At 37.3% G+C, this 21,243-nt stretch overlaps 2 protein-coding genes across 2 annotated transcripts; both read right to left on the bottom strand.

Moving 5' to 3' along the window:
• Window positions 1–362: 362 nt before the first annotated feature.
• On the bottom strand, window positions 363–9,218 carry LOC137953361 (30-kDa cleavage and polyadenylation specificity factor 30). The gene is made up of 7 exons (XM_068800726.1): window positions 8,620–9,218; window positions 7,638–8,024; window positions 5,512–5,674; window positions 5,238–5,348; window positions 2,080–2,148; window positions 1,764–1,850; window positions 363–1,520 (listed from the first exon to the last, which is right to left on the bottom strand). Exons 1-7 carry the CDS (start codon window positions 9,006–9,008, stop codon window positions 597–599), a joined length of 2,130 nt encoding a protein of 709 aa, XP_068656827.1. The 5' UTR covers window positions 9,009–9,218; the 3' UTR covers window positions 363–596.
• A 975-nt stretch (window positions 9,219–10,193) lies between these two features.
• On the bottom strand, window positions 10,194–21,109 carry LOC137952970 (uncharacterized). Its single transcript, XM_068800114.1, has 19 exons — window positions 20,602–21,109; window positions 18,897–19,000; window positions 18,609–18,695; window positions 18,447–18,522; window positions 18,258–18,332; window positions 18,126–18,179; window positions 16,934–16,993; window positions 15,574–15,690; window positions 15,323–15,417; window positions 15,015–15,217; window positions 14,567–14,664; window positions 14,298–14,401; window positions 14,044–14,209; window positions 13,793–13,915; window positions 13,475–13,557; window positions 12,524–12,668; window positions 11,855–11,884; window positions 11,641–11,711; window positions 10,194–11,408 (listed from the first exon to the last, which is right to left on the bottom strand). The coding sequence occupies exons 1-19, from the start codon at window positions 20,638–20,640 to the stop codon at window positions 10,778–10,780; spliced, it is 2,361 nt and encodes a 786-aa protein (XP_068656215.1). The 5' UTR covers window positions 20,641–21,109; the 3' UTR covers window positions 10,194–10,777.
• Between the last annotated feature and the right edge of the window lie 134 nt (window positions 21,110–21,243).

Here is a 21,243-nt window from a genome sequence, read left to right as displayed (position 1 = left end):
AATATCTATAATAAACAAAATAATTGGCCAATAACGCAGAAGCGGAACTGGAACACCAACTCATAACAATTTTAGAGTTCCCCTCAATTAGCGGCTTCCCATGTAAATATCCTTAAAAATCTTCAATCCAAGATGTAAGACAATCACCTCAACAGTGACAGAATCATTATCCCCTAATTTTCAGAACTATTATTGTTTTAGTTTTCATCTAATCCCCTAAAATTACTCCATAACCCAATTTTATTAAAAACCCACTCACCCACATAGCTAGGAAGATGATCAGGTTCAGTCGAAATTGGACTAATCCAGGTTTAATGACCATTTGAATATAGAATGTCATTGTTCTCCCAGTGAGCTTAAAATGGGTATCAAGCCTTGCTAGTACTGTACACTGCTATGTCAGTTTGACAAAGTAAAAATCTGATTTTTTTCTTGTTCCTCAGATACAGGAATACATTATCACAACTGGGAGATCAAAATCCCATTCAATTAAAAGGGCAAAGAAGAAAGAAGATCAGTAGCTTACGTTATGGCATGAAAATCTATAACAGCAATGAAAAAGAAGACTAACACTCAACTGTGTAATATTACAGGATTTATTGTTCGGACTCCCGTTGCTCAGATGCTGCGTCTCCATCTGAGCCTCGCTTCTTTTTCTTTCCTTCTCCATGCCTTGACCGTCGAGGTGCCTCATCCTCACTCTCGGTATCGTCATGTCTAAAACTATTTCCATAGGAATCATCATGCACACCCCTTGAGGATTGTATATATTTCATTTCCTCTACTCCAGTTTCAGGACCCTTGCTCTGATCTGAATTATTAGTGTGCTTCTCAGTTCCTGAACTCCTCTGGTCTCGCTTCACCAGTCGCCCAGGGCCTTGGGGTGGTGGACCTTGGGGGGGTGGCGGCCAGAACTGGGGCATCCCACCCATTGGCCGATTGGGACGAGCAGCTCCTGGTCCAGCCATTCCCATCCCTCCCATAAATGGACCCCGTCCTGAACCCATCATCATCCCCATACCACCCCCGGGAAAAACTGCTCCAGGCTGAGGGGGACGTCCATGAAACATCGCAGAGCTAGCTCCGTCCATTGGACTAAATCCCTGATTCAGACCAGAGAAGTCGTTTGGGAATCTAGGCCCCATTGGTCCATAGGGTGCGAAGGCCCGGGGGCCAACACCAAACATGTCTGGCATAGGGAAACCCTCTGGTGTAACAGTTCCAAAGCCAAACCCATCTGCTCCCATCATGGCAGGAGGAAATCCCCTCATTCCCGGCATAGGCCTTGCTCCTCGGGCTAATGGCATGTGTGGGGGCCACATAACGCCTCTTCCCCTCCCTCTGCCCTGGGCCACATTGAGGTTCTGCCCAAAACTCTCTTCCTCTTCTTCACTCTCTTCTTCTTCCTCCTCTTCATTGTCCTCAAAAGGAACTATGTCTGGGTTCTCAGCACCTTCATCAGGATTAACCCCTTTAGCTTTTTCCTCCTCTCGTTTTGATTCAGCGGCTAACCAAATGGCCTGCAAAAAATAAAAATAAAATTTAAACTCAAACTTAACATTTTGTCGTAGTGAATCACAAGTAGAAATACTTCATTGTAATGTAAAAACATTTTCTCAGATAACTGCACAATAATTCAGAGAGGTGAATGACAAACCAATCACATCGAATAGCCAGGATATAAGCAATCACAAAGTCAGCTGAATGTGGATCACCAAAGAGAAGAAAATAGCATTATGTATAAAACCAAGAGTGCAAGTTACCATGAGTTCACTATCTGGCTCAAGGTAGAGTAAGGAAGCCAACTGCTCCCCAACAGAAAGCTCCAACTCCTGGCAGTCTCGACTTATCTGTAACAGTGAACATCAACAACATACAAGAACTTGCACATCAATAAAGGTTTACAAGCTTTAATAGGTTTAATAGGTAAAGCAAACACTCTTGAGGCAGAAAAGCCAGGAAAGCTTATCCGATACATGGACACCTGAAGTGTAGGAAGTAAATAATTTTGGGTAAACAACTGTTCTCATCTAATAAAGGTAAACACTAGCACCAAAATTAATAAGATTGCTTGTATACCTTTACAGGCAGGTTCTCATTGTATGGATTCCTCAAATGGCGAGTTTTGTGGAAAGATAATTCACATAGCTGCAAGTAGGAATTCACAAAATGAGTTTCACATAATAGGGAGATCGAAGGGGTATATGGTTCCAACAGACAGCAAATACATAATGTGAAAGAGTGAAAGAGAGATAGAGATTGAAATTTGGTGTAATTAAAATACTCTTGAATGCCCACCACCCAATTTCTGATGCTTAATAAAACAGAGCATGGATCAATCATAGCCCTTTTGTGGCTTGGCATGGCAAAAACAAGCTCCATTGAAGATATTTATTCAACTTCTAAACAAGCTCTAGCATTGACACATGAAGCTCAGTCAGCCCAGTTCAGTTTGCAATCTGACTTGTATCTGTACTCAAATACATAACAGCTCTTTCCACTTACAACCATATGATTATCTAGATATGCTCCATTTGTTATTCTTTTTGTCAGTAATAAATTAGAAATAAAATTACAAAAAATTATCATAATTTTTCACTTGTATGTATCTCTAGAGAGGCAACAACTCATCTGAATTGACAAAGGATTATACAGTGAAAGATTGCATCTGAATTGACTAAGGATGATACACAGACAGCTTCATAAGATCTCAATTCATATACACCGACTCAATGAGCTGAGAATTAATGAGAAAGAAATCATCCAACCAATGGAAACAAGGACTTTGTTTCTTATAATCTTAACATGAAAAGGTGATGAAATACCAGATTTGTAATGCAGAAAGAGGAAAGGAACCAAACACCACTGATAAATGAGGCAAAACATGTGAGAAAACTGGACAAGAAGTGTTGGAGCAGGTGACTAGCAAAAGGAATAATCAAAATGAATTGAAATGTTAAGAAATGGTCAACTGGAAGTCATAAACACTTCCAATTAAACCCCATCTTTTGTTTTTCTAAAATAGTGAACTCAAGATATAAAGAATAAGAAGGCACATCATTCTCACAAATATTGAAGAACCCTACAACTAAAACAAACAACCAAGAATTGCAGGTCTTTCAATAAACTCACCACTGCTTTTCTTTTCATCTTCCGTGCAGTCAATCAAGCAAATAAAGTATTTAAACAAGAAGAAGGTTAAAGACCCGAGTGAGTTCTGATGCCATGTATAGAGTAGTGGAGCGGTAAGACAGGAGTAAAAAAACATAAATGGAATGGAATTAATTATTCCAAATATTGTTCTGATGATCAGTAGCTTATTCTGTATACGGTTCGTTCAATTACCAAAACATTTATTCCATTTCTGTTTATTTACTCATTTATCAAAAGGTAAAACGGGGAATCAGTTGAATCCACAAACAATTAATGAAAAATATTTAAAATCTAAAAAGTTCTAAAAAATCACATTACAGTACTACATTATGCACAAAAACTTTTTTTGAGAATAAGTATGAATGTATTACTGAAGAAAAAATAAATTACATACCTTGAAGCTAAAAAGACATTTCCTCCACAACAAGATGTTGGAGGGTAACGCCTTTTTTGGCTTGAGCATCGGCTAAGTGATTAGCAGATCTTGGAACATGTTTCCAAGTGCATTGAAAAACAGAAATTAACTTACAAATTTCATAAAAAAACTCCCAATGACGCCAAGGAGGTTATGATGGCTTCGAGCACCAGTTAATAATGACTTGAGAATCCCCTTCAACCAAGAGAGCACCCTCCTTTTTTTGCTTGAAAAGTTTCAGACCGTTGAATTATGCACAAAAACTTATGATCATATAACACCAATTATTATGGGGAAGAACAATTACTGAGCTTATATTTACTCCACTGAAGTTCAGTAGATCAAAAAAATCTGATCATCAAAGGATCTCCAATCTCTGGTCTTGGACCAGAGACCAGAGAAGTTGATGATTAAAAAAAAGGGAGAGACCAAAGAAAGAGGGGTGGGGCCTGCCCCTTGCCCAGCGCTGCAGATATTTGAGAACTCAAATGGGGAACAGGGTCTCTCCCTGCATAGCTGATGCTGTAGAAGTAGGGGAGCCATGTTTTGCTTAACGCCCCTGCATAGCTGGTGTTGTGGGGCAGGGAAGGCCTTATTTCCACTATTCTCTCCAAACCAAAGATCAGTGAAAATGGGGGTATGGGAGGCCCCCAGCTGCACAAAGCGGACAGCGGAGAAAGCAGGAGAAGTCTAGACCTAAAGTGGATGTACCAGTCACTATGAAAATAATAGTAACAATAATTTCAACATACCTGGCATGGAGTTAGGGAAGACTAGAAGAGAAGAAGTCGAAACTCTTTGGAAGTGGAGGAGGGAGTCAACACTCAGGAGACAATCAGTGAATGGTAGGGTGCAAAAATTTAGTAAATTTCTATATTGTCAAATTAAATTACCAAATTAACCTTCAAAAGTATCAGGTACTCAGGTAAATTGGCTATGGAACAACCAATAGCCATTCCCATTCCACTTAGTAAAAAATAAAAAGGCAAATGGGTAAATTTACCAGAATCCTTAATTAGATAAGAACTTTTACCATTTCCACTCAGTTTAATAAGCAGCAAATTTAAAATTGGGAAAAAATTATTTTAAAAAAAACTATAATCCATCAAAAAAATTGAAACTTGAGATAATGGGTAAAAATTGACAGCCCTAAAGTGACTAGGACCATATAGATCACCATAAACTCTGTAGCAAGGTTTGGTATGAGGACTAGGATGGAGGGGAAAAGTAGAGGAGAGAGAAAGAGAGGGAAAAGATTGACAAAAGAAAGAAAAAGATTTAGAAGAAGAGAAAAGACGGGAAATGCCCCTCAAACTTGATCTTTTCTTCTTTATATAATGGGTCATCAAAAGAGCAGGCATAAATACAAATATGTCATACTCAATTTACATATAAAGATCATGTGAAAATATGGAATAAGAGGGATTGAGAGAGAAAGAAAGAGAGAAGAGAGAAGAGAGATCAAAACTCTCGGGATTAGGGTTCTGGTCGACCCCTAATCTCTTTTTATAATATTAATACTGAATATGGCTTGAGGAGAAAAATATAGGTAGAATTTTTCTTATCACAGACATGGTAATTAGTGATTGCTACTTAAGCATCAGGTTACTTCCAAAATCTGCAATTCTTGCAACTTCCTACTCAAAAAAAATTTCAGAACACCATGTACCTTCAACCATTTCATAGAGAAATTTCTGCCATAGTGTGCAGTTCCATGTGCATACTTCCAATTTCCTCCACCAACAAATCCACCAATTTTAGATGTCATCTTTGCACATCCCTAAAAGAATAAGAATAATTAGTGCATATTGCCAACTTGGAGGATTTCAACGAAAAGAAAAAAGGGCAAATATGCCAATTTAAAAAGTAACCGGTGGGACACACCCACACACTATCCATTATATGGAAATACAATCTACCAACAAAGTGAGTCCTAGCCTCACCTGGAAATGGCGAGTGCGGTTAATGGAAAATATCAAAATCACATTCTCTGAGGAATCAAAAGCTTCATTAAGTTTAGCCTCATTGCTCCTCTGAGTAGCCCACACACCCTGCTGTACAGAGAGTTCCAGATTCTCTCTGTTGCAACTCTTAACAATAAAATACCTATTATTTTATATGGCAACAAACAATTAGAAGCACATCTCCAAAAGACACCAAAATACACATACTAGAAAAAGAATGCTGGAAGCAACCTATATATTTTTAATAGGCAAAGATTAATCAAGCTCAACATCTATTTCATATATATATAAGCTTCAGGATATCTAGAAGATACATAAAAAGAGAGAACAAAATCCATGGAGCTAAAAATCCAAATAAACAGTAAAGCAAAATTTCCGCATCAGTTTCCTTGAGAACCAAGAGGTTGATGATCCAACCTCTCATATCAACAAAGAACGCAAGTGGCAGAGAGGAGTAAGAAGATTTTTACTGTTCTCTCTCTGTTAATATATACATCATTTTCAAAAAAAAAAAAAAAACGAGAGGAGTAGGAGGGATTGTTGAAGAATTGTGTTGCATAGGGACCTAAACTATGAAGTCTTCAATTTAAGTGTAATGCATGCATTCTAGATTAGGTGCATGTACACAAATCAACATTAGAAAGAAAAAAAAAAGTTCTTTTACTTGCATGAGCCCCTTGAACATGACAGAGTAGAAGCTAAGACAAGTAGAGACATGCAGACAAATATTTACATCACAAAATTTTCTGTAAGGTTGGCATGTAAACTGGGCACATATCCCAACTTTCCAGCTTTTGCCTAAAATGTTTTTTTATGCTTTAATGCTCTCACCCAACCAATGCTTGCAAGAAATGGAGGAAGGCCTAAAGATATGGCAATAAGTGATGGAGAAAGACTTGAAAAGGTCTTACTCCACAATTATAAAGCAGAAATAAGGAGGATATATTCAGCTGGAAGAAGATGGAATAAACAAACACATGCAATTCCAGCACTCATAGTAATTGTAATGATGTTTTAAGCCAGAACAGTTTTAAAAATTACATCAACCTCTGGATATATGCTTAATTCAGTTTCCAGAAATAAAATTAAGTCTTATTATGTCTGGAAAAATTACAATTAAGCCTCTTAACTATTTAACTTCGACAAGAGAAACTAGAAATGATAAATGGTGTCTATACTTGCCTGGAAGCCATACACACAAGTTACCATAATGAAGTTCAAGTGAATAATCCCAGCCAACAGTGATGAATTATGTAGTGTTTAAGAATCAGAAGTTTTACTTAAATGAATGGATTTTTATGTTGAACTTTTACATTGTTAACTGAACTTAAAGGAGTTACAAACAATTACTAAATATAATGGAAATTGGGCTTATGCTAAGATACCTCTCTAAAGAGAGACTGCATCTTCTGACACTATTTGGAGAATCCTGACGTGGATGGACAACAGTAGACATCTTTGACTAGTTAGACAATCCTAGCCACCCCTCCATGAATGTTGAAGGAACCATTAACTTCAGTTCCTATTTTTTTATTTACTAATTTTTAGTTTTTTTTTTTTGGAGCTGGGGGGAAGGTATTGTTAGAAGTAAACAGGCAGCTGGGTTCTAATAGGCTACTTCAAGATCTGCAGCTTATCCACAGTAGTATACTCAGAGATGGAAGATCTATGCTGCATGAGAGCCATCTCATGCATTTATTGTGAAAAAAAATATGAAGGCACCCTCCATAACACTTTTTTCCTCAATAACTGTGAGAAAAGATTTTCTCATTTCAGAATAATACAGAGAATCCTCTAAGGCAATGACAACTAGGAGAATTATGCTAACACCTTTTGCTGCAACCTCTTGAAAATACTCTAACAGCTCCTCCTAGGTAGAGTGTTGCAGTACCAGAAATCAAAAAAGAACTTTAAAGGTCAGAGATACACAATTAAAAATGTAATGCCAAAATAAGTATCACATCTTAAAAATGGCCACAGCTATTAATTGAGGCTTTGGAAAAAAGTAATATACAACCACAGATGGGTCTCACAAAACCATTTTATAAAAAAATACAAGCGTACTTTACATAAGCTGCGAGGAAATCTAAAATCTCCAGACAAACCTAGATTGCCCTTGAGGAAGCGGAGCTATAGCAGCCCTGCTTGCATGGTTTGATGCACCATTAGAAACATTTTGTGACTGCGGCTGGTTAACTTGAGGCTGCTGAATTTGACTCTGCTGCTCTGTATTAGGAGCATCAACAACTGCCTGAAGCTTTGTAGCAATGCCTTGGTTAATCGCACTTGAATTTGGTTGAAAAGGTGGCTTTTCTGCTTGTTGGGGGTAATTTGAGCTCCTTTGTTGAAAGAACCTGTTTGAAGAACCATAACTGAAAGAACTCAGGTGCTGAATTTTTTGAAAGACTTCTTCCACAGTTGGTGGAGGTCCAGGAAGCTTGGCATGCCTATACCGGCAATCAGGACCATTTGGACAGAAACCCAATTTGTACCTACATATGGAAAAGAAACGAGAGAGTGTCACAACCATTTTTCACCAATCTTGAAAATAATAACAGGAACTGGTAAACGGATTACCAACATATCAAATTGAGTCAAAAGCATGCACCCTAGAAATAAATAAAGAGAAACAACCTCAGTATCAAAACATAAATTATTTTGCGTTCATTCACGGTCTACCACATGAAAGAGATAGCACAGGTCTATTTTTTTAAGAAACTAATTCATTTACTGTCAAATAAAAAGTTTCTAAACCACTGCCATATGGCGTGACCAAACTCTGGCTAGACATATGTAGAACATAACTCTGCAGGATAAGAACAAGAAACAACATGACATTCCGTGATGCTGATTGTAACTAGCCAGCAAACAAACAGGTTATCCCAGTTAATAATTGTGTTGACCCACCCGATTCCATAATCAAGAAGTCTAATTAAGTTTATACTCAATTTCGTTTGACCAGAGGAAAAAAGAGAAATTTTCTCCAACACATTAAGCTAAACATAACGAATATCTATCTGAATGTAAGGTTGATGTTACAATCAAATAAAAGCTATCAAAGAACTTCATCCAGACAGAAAGACTTACATGTTACACTCCTTGATGTCCTCATTTGTGTGCTTATAAACACAATCCTGCTCCCTACACTCTCCAAACACTCTAAAAAAACGGCAAATAGGCATCCTCGACTTATCATACTGATGCAAGAAGCCACAAGCATCGCCTTTCATACAGAGACTGCGAAGCCAATGCCGACAGACGGTTTGCCGAAAACTCCTACGGTTACCATGACTGCCGACGCCGGAATCAGCAACAATGGGACCGGCTGCGACGCCGGCGTGTGCTGCTGAGTTATTGGGAGCGGAAGCTGATGTGGGGTCAGCCGGGATGAGCGGAACAGTAGCGGTGGGATTGCTGGGCCCGGCCTCGAGGCCGCCTTCGAAATCAAAATTGAGGCCTCCTTCCGCGTCCTCCATTGAAGCCGCTTGTGCCTCTCAGTGACTAGGGCTTTCCTCTTGCAGTACCTTCGAAGCGCCGAATTAGGGTTGTCGGAGGAGATCTTCTCCCATTAGAGGAACCGTCAGTCACAATCAGAGAGCTTAGTCAGTGGTTCCTTTTCGAATACAAAGCTGCGGTTTTTTCCTCTTTGTTCCTGGAGGGACGACACTACTACAGCAGAAGCCTGTTGGAGGAGCTTCCTTGCCGTAGAAGGCTGTAAAGACCGGTACTGATATAATGTTTCGGTGCCCGATATGGTCCGAGTTGCAATTTGTAATGGATAGTAGGACGCTGTAACAGTCAGGGAAAATACAAAGTCTCTACTCTCAAATCTCACCTCAATTAACAAAAAATTATTTAAAAAAAACTAAAATATCATACCAAGTAATTCGATTTGTATTTATTTTTTAAAATTTGAATAAATTGAGAAATTTGATTTGTAATTAAAATTTTAAAAAATTATATAAGTAAATGCAATATTACTGAATTTTACCAAGATGACTAAGTCTGGTTAAACTCGATTGAATAAATTCGACCATGAACATACTTATTTAATTTATTTTAAAAAAATATTTTCTATCGTTAGGATGCCCATGAAAAATAAAATAGAAAATGGAAGAGAAATATAATTACCCTTGTTTGATTACACGTAAAAAATGAAAAAGAAAATAAACTTAATAATATTACCCTTGTTTGATGATTAAAAATTTCTCTCAGGTTTCTATTTCTTTTTCTTTTTTCTCAAATTCCATTATTTTTTGAGAAAAAAATATTAACTAAGATTAATTTTATTTTTTCTCTATGATACAACAAAAAAATATACTTTTCTCTTCCTTTTCCTTTTCCTTTTTTTTTTTTTATCTTTTTTTGTGGGTTCCTAACAGGCCCTTAGATTTGGAGAATGGGACAAGAAAGGATTACCAACTATTTGAATCATTAATATATAGATTGGATCAGATTTAAGACTTGAGATTCAAGTTATGTTATTGTATAAAAAAAGTTACACTTTAAAACACATGTTTTTAAGTATAATTGGTAGAGGGCAACAGGCAACAACGTTTCAAATGCGAGAAAATAATCACAACACAGGATGACTGTGGAGGAGTGACCATGAATATTCCAAATCGATAGTTACGGCAATTAAGAAAGATTTGACATGGTAAGCAACAATCATGGCCCCAGTGACCAAACGCTAGTAGCAAATAACGAAGAAAAGTACAATGCAGTTGAACCAAGTCAAGTCAACATCACAGTTCAAAATTATTTTCTGCAGTGAAGTGAAGGTTATAATTTTCATGTGGCAAAACAAATAAACCGTGTGAAACATATCAGTGCATTCAAAGATGTCCGACAGTGTAGAAAGAAGAGAGCAGGACAAATGACCCACTTTATGGCGCATTAAAAGGTAAAAACGATGACCGTCTTTAGTCTGAAACTGTAAAATCACCGACCAAAAGGCTGGCAGATAACATCAAATGACAGAGGAGACGGAACCCGCTCTTTCTGCTTCTTCAACACTTAGCTCTTTTCTGTCTTTCTTTACAATGCCAAGCCAGGGACGGAGAAAGAATATTTTAGCTTCCAAACAGAGCCACTTCCTCTAAAGATGTACAAGGATCAGTTACACTGGCCGACCTGATACCCGCCACTCTCCATGATGGCTGCATGATGCTGATTGATCATGGGCCAATTGATGCCGATTGATTATGAGCCACCTCAAGAACTAATTACAGTATCTGCTTTCACCCTAGGCATTTTCATCACCATTATTAGAAGTCTCGGGCTCTGTAGTTCCCTCACCACATTGAACAGCCTCAGTTGTTGAAGCCGATGAATCACTTGTTGGATTCTTACCATCGGTTGATTCCAAGAGCTGTGGTTTTGAATCAGGGTTTGCGTCTGAACCTCCAACATCTGCGTTGTCCCCATTCACTACATCACAGGTTGACACAGAAGGTTCAGCCGAACTAACGTCAGCTTCACTACCTGGTAGACCTTTAGAATCTACTTCAACCTCACCATTTGGAATAGCAGATGGTGACTCCACAGCATGCAAGGTCTCTCTCCACTCAACCCATTCAAGTGGTTTATCAGCATCGTTGGGATTAAGAGGTAGACTTGTGTCTTCTTTTGAGTCTCCAGTCAAACCATTTTCAGAGAGTTCATTTGGATTCAAAGATCGCTCCCCTTGTGAAGATGTTGCTGTGTCAACTAGTTCATCTTCTCCACCAACAATTACCTCATCATCATCACCACTACTACCTGTTATAGCAGCCTGCTCTGTGCTTGGAGAAGGGGAGAGCGAATCACCCAAACTCTCATTTGCAGCCCTATCATCTCCAAAAGCAAACCAATTGGAGTTCGTAAATAGAGACCCGCTGAAAAAGCATCAGACAAGGTCAGCAATGAAGTTAAAAATATGCACGTATGCAGTGATTGTTTCATACAAAGCTACTAGGTGGATGGTAATGCTATTTCACATAGGTTGATGGCAATGTTATCTCAAGACTAAAACTTCTTGTTATAATGCGTGAATAAAAAACAAAAGCTGTCGATAGATGATTAATAATTGGAGAAAGGGGATCCAATAATGAGATTTTTGCAACCTACCTTTCCTGGTCATCACCAAGACGCAGAGAAGATATAACAACTTCAGCAGATTCGTCGTCGAAATATACATCCTGTAAAAAAACACCGTATAAGGGCATTGTTCAATTCAGTTAGACATTGCATGTATAAATCTTTCTGATATTAAATCCAATCTCACACAAACAAAATATACTGCTCTTGTTTATCTAACTGTATGACTACACATGAGTCATACCTCATCATCCCGCTCAAGTGATCCATGTGCCTGCAAGTTGAACAAAACACGAAACCTTGATCAATGAATATGCCATCATTGAGTCAGAAAATAAAGATTAAGCTCTCTAATGATACTGCACACTTCAAAAAATGCTCTATAGTATTGAGATTTCTTTATCTTAAAACCCAATACTTGTCGTACACATCTCCAACAGATCTATGGAAGTAGTTAGAAGAAGCACCACCAAAATAGTAATATTTCAGCATTTCTAATATAATCAAAATCTACCAGTACAAAAAGAGACATGTACAGTAACATTAGTTGATAATCAGATTTAAGCATCATGAACTAAATGTCATGGAAAACTAAAAGCCAGGAAAATGATCATAAGCCACGGGGCAAGAAAAAGCATAGTATGAAAATGGTTAAAGCCAGGAAAAAAAAGAAAAGAAAAAGAAAGAAAGAATAAGAAGAACAAAAAGAAGAGATGAAACATTAAAAGTTATACAGAACAGAACTAGCCTCATGGGCAATTAGCATTTTTTTATCTCCTAAGAGTTTGGACATAGATAAAATATTAACCACTGCTTTTCAAATATATATATATATATAGATTAATCACCAAAACAAAGTGAAGCTGTTTGTCAAACCAAGTAGAGAAATGGTTGATTTGTCAAAAGATTCTACCACGTCTTCAATGTCATCGTTGTTGTAAATTCCATAATGAAATGCTTGGCTAAGGTTGCTTGCCAGTGCTGCCACATCATAATCTCTGTCGCGGAAGTCCTCATCGTCACTATCCCTTGTTCGATCCTGCAATGCAGTTGGTCGCCTGCAAAATGTAATATGCAGAATTTGACAAAGCAACATAAGCTTCTTATTCCCACAGAGAAAAGTTCATTAAGGGTAAAGATCAACCATAATAGTACGCTGCATCAACCAACAATAAAAAAGTGTACTAAACCTGACACAACTGCATGAAATACCTAAAGACCCACATGCTTACAAGATCAAGTATGGGATAGTTCTACGGTCTTATATATGCATATCATAACTGTTTTTTTTTTTTGATAAAGATGTATTGTATTAACAAAGCGGAAATTTACAAAGGAAGAGGGAGCAGATCCCTAACAACAAGATGTTGAAGGGAAGCTCCCTGCTTAGCAAGCACATCTGCTGCCGAATTTGCAGATCTCGGAATGTGAGACCAAATACAAGAAAATAATGAGGTAATCTCTAAAATCTCCTCAAAGATTTCCCAATGCATATCATAACTGTTAGTCATAATAATAGAGATAATATACTTTCAGATTTAACCAGCATTTATTTATTTTAAATATTAAATTGATAACGACAAACTTCCCCATAAGAAGCTCCAGAACTGGAGAAACATGCTTTTTTTTTTTAATGACAGAAACTATCATGAATAAGTTAGACAAAAGAAATTTGTGACATAAAATGTGTAGGCAAAAGAAATTTTCTGACATAAACTGAACCAGTGAATGCTCAAAATACCATGAAGCAATCCAAGCCTATAAGCATGGATCATGCCAATGATTGACAGGAATTAATATAACTTTGAAAGAGATTACCAGAAAAATCAATCAAATCATTGAAAATAAACAAGTAGAAACCTACCCACACGCCCATTGATACACATTTTCAACTGCATTGCGTTTAACTAGGACATTTGAATACCAATCATGCCATTCACTATTATCCTGTAAAACATAAACACATAATACAATCACTTCGGTAATCATATTTGTATAGAAAGAAAATGTTGGTTAAATGATTGCAAATTCCTAGTTTTTTTATCACCTCTGAAGCCATGCCACAGTTTGACTAATAAATTAACTACTCAACACTAAAAGATGTCAAAACGATTACTACAATACTTAGGTACAGCCATTTCACATTTGCACAGAGTAAATAGCAAGGTGATTTGATAAAAACCTGCAAATATTGCTGTACTTGGCTGTTATTGTTACCCAACTGAATGAGCTTATTAGATATCCGAGTCAAATGTCCAATGTTTCCAATTCTTGGTGGCGATTTTCCTTCAGCAGGTACTGCAGGCTGAAAAAGAAGAAATATTTACAAGCTTAGATGTCAAATTCTGGACATATCATAGAAAAAGAGCTGGCAGGAAACCAAAATAAATCTATGGATTACTTGATGACAATGAAAAGTACAGGAGACATTACCTTGTTTGAATCAGTTGACAATGTAGAATTCCTTTCCGTTTCAAGAATTCTGCCAACAATATCACAGTCTTGGAGAAGATGATCAATAAGTAAAGACTTCTTGCTCTCCAAACACGACACAATAATGTTCTCAACATGGTGATGGAGAAAATTATTGTATGGATACCTAGTTAATCACAAGTATCAACTGGTAAGATTTTGGAAGCACATAGCCTGAAACAAAAGAAGATCCATAGCAGTAAATGCCAACTTACTCAAAAAACATATCTAGAATTCTTTTGATGGCCCCCTGCTGGATCACTTCCTTTTCAGCAGCTTCACTACCAACAGTCAGTAAGACAGAGAAAAACTCCACAATCTGAAGAGAACCATTTCAAAACTATAATCAAATTAAGTTCACTCTACCATTAAAACTATCCCAAAAAATTATAAGACATAATCCGTCAACATTCATCAATGTCTCACTCTAATTAACTATTTCTTTTCAACAGAACTGTTTATAGCACTCTGAACCATCAAATACCTTTAATCGATGTTTGCCAAGAGGAGGTTGTAGCTTTCCATACGTGGTCTGTAACATGCTGTCTGAAGAAGAAACGTCCAAAAGCTTGAGCAATTCACCTGCCACAGGACATCAAGTAAATACTTCATCTTGCACTAAAAAAGATTAACGATAAATACAATATTAATAAAAATTATAATATGGTAAACCAGGTAAACAACAGCCAAAATGGAGTTTAGACAAGCAAGATGATACAAAAGTACAAATAAGCCCTAAAAAATCCGTCACACGGTAAGAAGTTGCAGTGTAAAATGAGGTTAGCAAGCTGAACAACAAATAAGAAAACATCTGGGGCAAGGAAACTATATTTTACTTCCCTTCCCTTCAAAATAAATCTGAGAAAGTTGAGAGTACCTCTTTCCACTAAATCCATGCAAGTGAAAACCAAACAAAGAAACCAATAACATACCAATGCTCCCAAGCATGCCCTCCACCGTCTCTGGACTAGCAGTAATTGCTGGTCCAAGAGTCTGCTGACCTCTGAATTGGTGATAAGGGATTGTTGATGATCTCTTTGGGTCTAACAGTGATATGCATATAGACAGTGAGTGAACCAAAACAGACTTTGGTCTTGACTCTTCCAAGGCATGGCGAAATAATCTTCCGACAAAGCTGCAAATTGAAAACAAAACAAAAAATAAAACTTCATTAGTACCAAAATGTACTTAAGGTGAAAATCCAGTTCAAACATGAAATAGATGAAAATTGAAAGTATACCTCGGGCTGGCAATTTTAGCTGCAAGCCCTGAAGGAGCATATCGAGTTATAGCACAGAGAGTTTCTGCAGCATTAGCATGGACTTCAGGAGAATCCTGTCTCATTTAAAAACACAAGCTGGCCTGTTAATAACCATGCAATAATAGTTTATCCTAAAAAATTAGTAAACAAAAGCTATAGTAAGGAAAAGGAGAAATGGTGCTAATTAATAGGGGGGAAAAAAGAAACAGAGTTTCAGTTTGTACACTAACCGATGAACTAAACTTGTCCACAATCATCTCAAGGACATTTGTTTCCTCTAACCACTGCATTGCATCTAAATAGTTGGAATACATATGTTCATCGGCACCAATGAGACGTATCAAAACCTAAAAAAAGTGCAAGATTAAGATGCATTAAAAAATGAAAAGGATGTTGTATTAAGATCCACTCCAAACCTAGGGTACCAGAAATGAAAGAATAAATCAAATTACATGACACCATAAGACAAACCTTTTTATTTGATAACCAGCTCAACACCCAGTCAAATTTGTTTTCTGATTTGTGAATATATAAGCTTTTGAAAAGACCCTTTAACTAAAAGTGACTTACCCTTTAACTAAACTTTGGGCACATAATTACCAATAAGAATTCTTCTCAAACTAGAAAAGCAAAGAAACTCCTGCTGCACTAGAATTTCTAAGTTCAGGGCTCACTTGAGTCTTACTTTTTTTGGGCAAAATTTTTGGGTCCTCCTCAATCTGGACTACACTGTTTCATGCACTAGCATGCCTTATGCAGATGATTCAGATTAAATTAGTAGATTCCTTGAATAAGCTTTATAACATAATCCAGATTATGTAAATTCAACAAAAGACATGGTTCGAGGGCATAACAAAGAGAAGAAGAGATTGTTAGGCTCGAGTGCTCCAATAATTTCTGTCTCATAATAATTTCTATCCGGTCGCATTTAGTCAAACATCTTTTCTTTTCTTTCTTTTTTTCCTAAGATTGCAGTTTTAGTCAAATAACACGTTTGTTTTGGATGATTAATCACACTAACACTGCCAACATGTACACATAGGTAAAGAAATCTAGAAACAAACTAACTTCGAAGTATGCTGCCCTGATCAGGAACACAAAAGAAGAAAATCAGGGAAGGAAAAAAGGCAGCCGTAGTTTATCCTTGCTCTCACTCTAGCAAAGGAGCAGGACAAGCACATGCTAAGGAGAACCATACAAGGTGAACATCTTTCACTGTCACCCAATGCCAACCAGTTACTTCTTACTTTCTGTCTCATGAGAAACTCAGTTGGTAGCAAGAACCACTTATGAGACCACTCCTTGTTAAGTTGTCCATATATTGGCCCTCACTAGTCCTGTGAAGATATTAACATTACCAGATTTTTTCCCTAAGTGATAATATTGGTCTTTGAACGGGAACTAAAAGAAGCAGATTTGAATAATCTCAGGGCTCATCTTTGTCGAATTAAAATTGGGCAATTTATATCATACACAAGAGTCCTAAAGCAAGTGACAGCTGGTTAATTTACCAGGGACTGGCATTTCAAAAAAAAAATTACCAGGGACTGGACCAGAGCAAGTGCATATATGTAGCTCAGTTACACTAACCTCCATAATTGAAGTTATTCCAATCAGATCAACTAGCTGGTGAAATATTTCTTGATGTGCCTGGAAAAGCAAAAGGACAAGAAAAACATACAAAAACAAATAAATTGTGAAATAACAACCAGAAAGAATGCTGTTCAGAAAGAAAATAGAAAGAGTTCAATTATTCATATTTAGTTATTCTATGCTGAAACAGAATACATCAAATCTTGAATAATCTAAATAAGAAGCAATCAAAACAAGGATCTTGAAAAAAAACCACGCAAGGTCTAAAGCACAAGTTGCCACATTAAAGTACAAGTCCACATGAACCAAGCATGATAAGAGATAGCTATTAGCAGTCACAACATCAATTGGCACAATCTGGGCCAAAATAATGAGAAATATAACTACCACATAAATCTGTTAAAAGTTACAAAATCAAATTCGGGATAATTTTTATTCACTTGCACCATCAGTCATTTATGTATTACCCAACTCATAACAACTACTGGCTGGCCCGCCAAAACACAGTCAACTATTGGGAGGTAAAAAGCATGTAATCAATGAATAGGATGGCAAACGTCCATTTTATTCATAATTCTCTGTAATGTTCCACTGGCAAGAACAGCATGACTGGATATGCCGGTTTTCTAAAAAATATGCTACGCAAATAAATTCTCTTAGGTTCATCTTATGTCCATGATTCTAGTTGTTTTTTATTCTTAGAGTATTTTATATGCTAGCAAACATGGTCCCAAACAACTACAAAAGTGAAACTGCTTCAGAATGAAAAGGAACTGAAATGAGTAGGAAAGTGAATTGTAAAACAAGGTCTCAATCTGTGGCTCTTCCTTTTCAGTTATATAGATCAAAGAGAACTGAAAAAAAGGCTAAGTGCCAGAATATCTCGTATCTTTTCCTAAAACACAACAAATTAGCCCTTGAAGAACCAACTCTTTCTAACATCCTTGCAAGCAGTCAGTTAAACCTAAATGAGGCTTGAACTATTCATGATAATACTATTTTTTTTTTTTGTGAGAAAACTTCGTGACAGTACTATCACAAATATCATTCTAAGAAAACAAGTGCCTAATTAGTCTTTGACTCTTTTTTTGAATGCAATCTTTGATGATTATCACCAAATGGAAAAACAAAATAGAAGAGAGTAGTTTTACACCCTCCAAATAACCAAACTTCAAAATTTTGCACTTACTTGAACAAAATTCATGAATGGGAGTGTTTTGCGTAACATCAGGCATATGACAACCTAAAGGAAGAAACAAAAAATATCAGAAAGACAAGATCCCATCAAACACTGAAAATCATGAAACAAAGATCACTATACCTTACTGAAGTACCCAGCCAACAAAGTACCGTGTGAGTGTTCAGGTTTTAAGAATGAGAACAACAAACTCATCAACTGGCAAGACAGTGAAGAAAGACAAGGTAAAAAATGAGCCTTCAAACAATTTAATGGTTTAAAATTTTGAATGCATAGCCAGCAAAAAATAAAAAAATATACAACTTAGCTCACCTCCTCATCCTCCACTAAGGTCTTCAGAATGATATCAACTTCACAGGTAAAGATTTCACAGGCAATGAATGGGAATCTGAATGGTAAATGATAAGATATTAAGCTTTACGTAAAGTTAAATTGCATAATAAAAATATTATCAAGTGAATCATAGCAAAATACTTGAATGTACGCTTCTTTTCAGCATCCTCTGGGGCTTCTTCAACAATGTACTGAAGTAGTTGTTCCACCTGAGCTCTTTCTCTCAAACTGCAAGCAAGAGAAAGATGCAGAAGAAAGAAATGAGAACATGCATGCAGGCAATGTTACGTAAGATTCATCAATCATACAGCATGGCCAGAACCATTCAGTCGCAGCTAAAGTGTAGCACAATAATACACCCAACACAAATTGTCTAAACAAACAAAAATAGCATCCACAGGCATAATCAAAGAGATAAGAGAACATTACAAATTGATAAGACGGCCATTGAGAGCTTTGCATTCTTGAATGATTTCATCCTCATCCAAAAGCTCTTCTAATGTATAGTTGTCCTTGTCCAAAATAGACTCCACCTGAATTAAACAAGCAAAATGTGAAACAATAAAAAGGCAAGAGTCAAAAGATTCAGTTGGCTAATGAAACCATAAACAGAAGAGGGAAATAAGGACAACTAAACAAGGAGTAATAATGCGATTTGAAAAGTCCAACATATATTTCTTTCATTGATTCCTAATGAAACCATAAAGAAAATGAGGGAAATAATGACAGCTAAATGAAGAATAGTAATTGCGATTTGAAAACTCCACGTATATTTCTTTAAGTAGTTCCAAAAGCCCAATTATACACTGTTCACTTGTAGTATCTATTTCATGTTTCAGTCACTGACGAGCCAAGTTGAATACAAGGTCCAAACCACAATAAATCAAACCAAAATGCTACTTCTGGACCTCAAGCTGCAAGTGTGAATCCTTCTGAATTAAAAACTATAACATTTCCAATCACCAGAAAACAATGAAATTTCTGTCAGACTCAATGGAGAGAAAACTATTCCATCCCAACTACCTGGCCATCAGATCTCATCTCTTTAACACAGGAAACACTAAGAGTAACATCTGCTAAAAGATTTTCGTTCTCCCCTTCGACTCCATAATTCTAGCAGCTGTTCTTTTGAATTACATATTTAAATAGTTCATAATGACACTACAAAACTTAACACTCCAAGATCCTAGACGTAACCATCCTTTAATTGAGGAAGCATTTTACTATTCCAACCTCTTAATCGAAATGAAGATATTTAAGACCAAAGCTTTTCTTCCTTCCTAAGTTCGAAGGACCCATAAGAACCCATGGATTTGAGTTGGACAAAGTCAGCACACCACGTTTTGTCTATTAGTTCTTTAAAGAAAACAGCAACAGAAGCTAACTTCACCTCAAGCAATTCCCTTTTTTATTAGTAAAGGTAAATCTTTAAAAGCCTCCACTTATTTACAGGAACTAGTTTCTTCCTAGATTAATGAAAACTCTCAAGCGGAAATCCTCCTTGAGCCTTGTCACTGCAGAGACAGATTTTCTATGCTATCAATTGACATCCTTGCAATTTTTCTCCAACCGAATATTCTGCTTGATGTGGGGCAAAGATCTACTTATCTGCTGCGGCGCTTTCTCCCTCTTACTGGCCAACTTACTTCTGTCATTTCTAACTAGAAATCCACCCCTTATATACGACTTGTATTTATGGAAGAAGATAACATTACGAAAACAAATTCACACTGTTTCATTCCAAACTGACATCCAGAACACAAAAAAAGAACCCGACATATTACCACCGGAATATTAACATCCTCGAAATGCTCGATCCCTATAGTTCATATTTCAGCTCCCCGGGGAACTAGATAATCTAGCGAATAACTCTCAAGCTCCCATTCTCGGAAAATCTAGACCAAAACGCCAAATATCCCAGATCAATATGATTCAAAGAGTCCACCGATCAGATTAACAGTTTCCTCAGCTAAAGAGAAATCTCGTGGACTAGAGAACAGCACTAAGAAACGACGGCACAAGATTAATACATCCGAATTCCACCAAGAGGTCGCTTTCCAACGCCACCCTCCGACACCAGAGACGACAATTCAGCAAAAACACGCATCCAAATACAACCATTCGAGCAACTTACCGGCGAAGCCGTGGACAATCCAGCCATACGCCAAAACATCTTGATAGGCGCAATTGGAGTCTGCAACCCTAAAAAAGCGTCAGATCTGTGAATCGAAACGCCAAACGCGAACCTTCCCGGAGAACTGAGACCGCAACACCTAGAAGCCGACTCGAACAGACGGCAGCGGAAAAGAGAAACCCTAGAATTCAGCAGCAAGTCGAGATTTCATCAAAATCGGAAGTAGCGAAGGAGCGATCAGCAGCCCAGAAGCGGCGACGAGATTCGATCCGACGGCGGGAAATGGGAGAAGGGACCGAACCCCGGCAATCGCGGGTGTGATGTGGGAGAGTGTTTGCAGAAATGAAACCTTGCCAAAAGGCGTGGGAATGCATTTATACGAAAGAGGAGAAATATGAGACACTCATAGTCACACACACCCCCCTTCTCTCTCCATCTCTCTCTCTCTAATCGCTCTCTCTCTGTCTCCTTTTTCCCCTTACGCCCCCTTTAGATTGCCTACTTCATTCGACTTAAATTCGGTCACGTCTACTAAATGCAAAACTATCAATCAATTATTCAACTTAGAGAGAGAGAGAGAGAGAGAGAGAGAGAGAGAGAGAGAGAGAGAGAGAGAGAGTGTGAGGGAGAGACCCGCCATTT

The sequence above is a fragment of the Aristolochia californica genome, unplaced genomic scaffold, assembly GCF_029961685.1.
Source record: "Aristolochia californica isolate CCGP_79_NKW_82.1479 unplaced genomic scaffold, dmAriCali1.0.hap1 SCAF_16, whole genome shotgun sequence".
Taxonomy (NCBI): domain Eukaryota; kingdom Viridiplantae; phylum Streptophyta; class Magnoliopsida; order Piperales; family Aristolochiaceae; genus Aristolochia; species Aristolochia californica.
This window is presented reverse-complemented; position numbering and strand designations above follow the sequence as displayed.

Excerpts from the sequence above, each read along its gene's own strand:
- LOC137953361 (XM_068800726.1), bottom strand. The coding sequence starts at position 9,008 with ATGGAGGACGCGGAAGGAGGCCTCAATTTTGATTTCGAAGGCGGCCTC. Across the intron at positions 8,025-8,619 it reads GACATCAAGGAGTGTAACAT|GTACAAATTGGGTTTCTGTC; the intron begins GTAAGTCTTTCT and ends TTCCATATGTAG. Across the intron at positions 1,851-2,079 it reads ATGAGAACCTGCCTGTAAAG|ATAAGTCGAGACTGCCAGGA; the intron begins GTATACAAGCAA and ends TCACTGTTACAG.
- LOC137952970 (XM_068800114.1), bottom strand. The coding sequence starts at position 20,640 with ATGTTTTGGCGTATGGCTGGATTGTCCACGGCTTCGCCG. Across the intron at positions 16,994-18,125 it reads CATTCATGAATTTTGTTCAA|GCACATCAAGAAATATTTCA; the intron begins GTAAGTGCAAAA and ends TTGCTTTTCCAG. Across the intron at positions 13,558-13,792 it reads AAGTACAGCAATATTTGCAG|GATAATAGTGAATGGCATGA; the intron begins GTTTTTATCAAA and ends TATGTTTTACAG.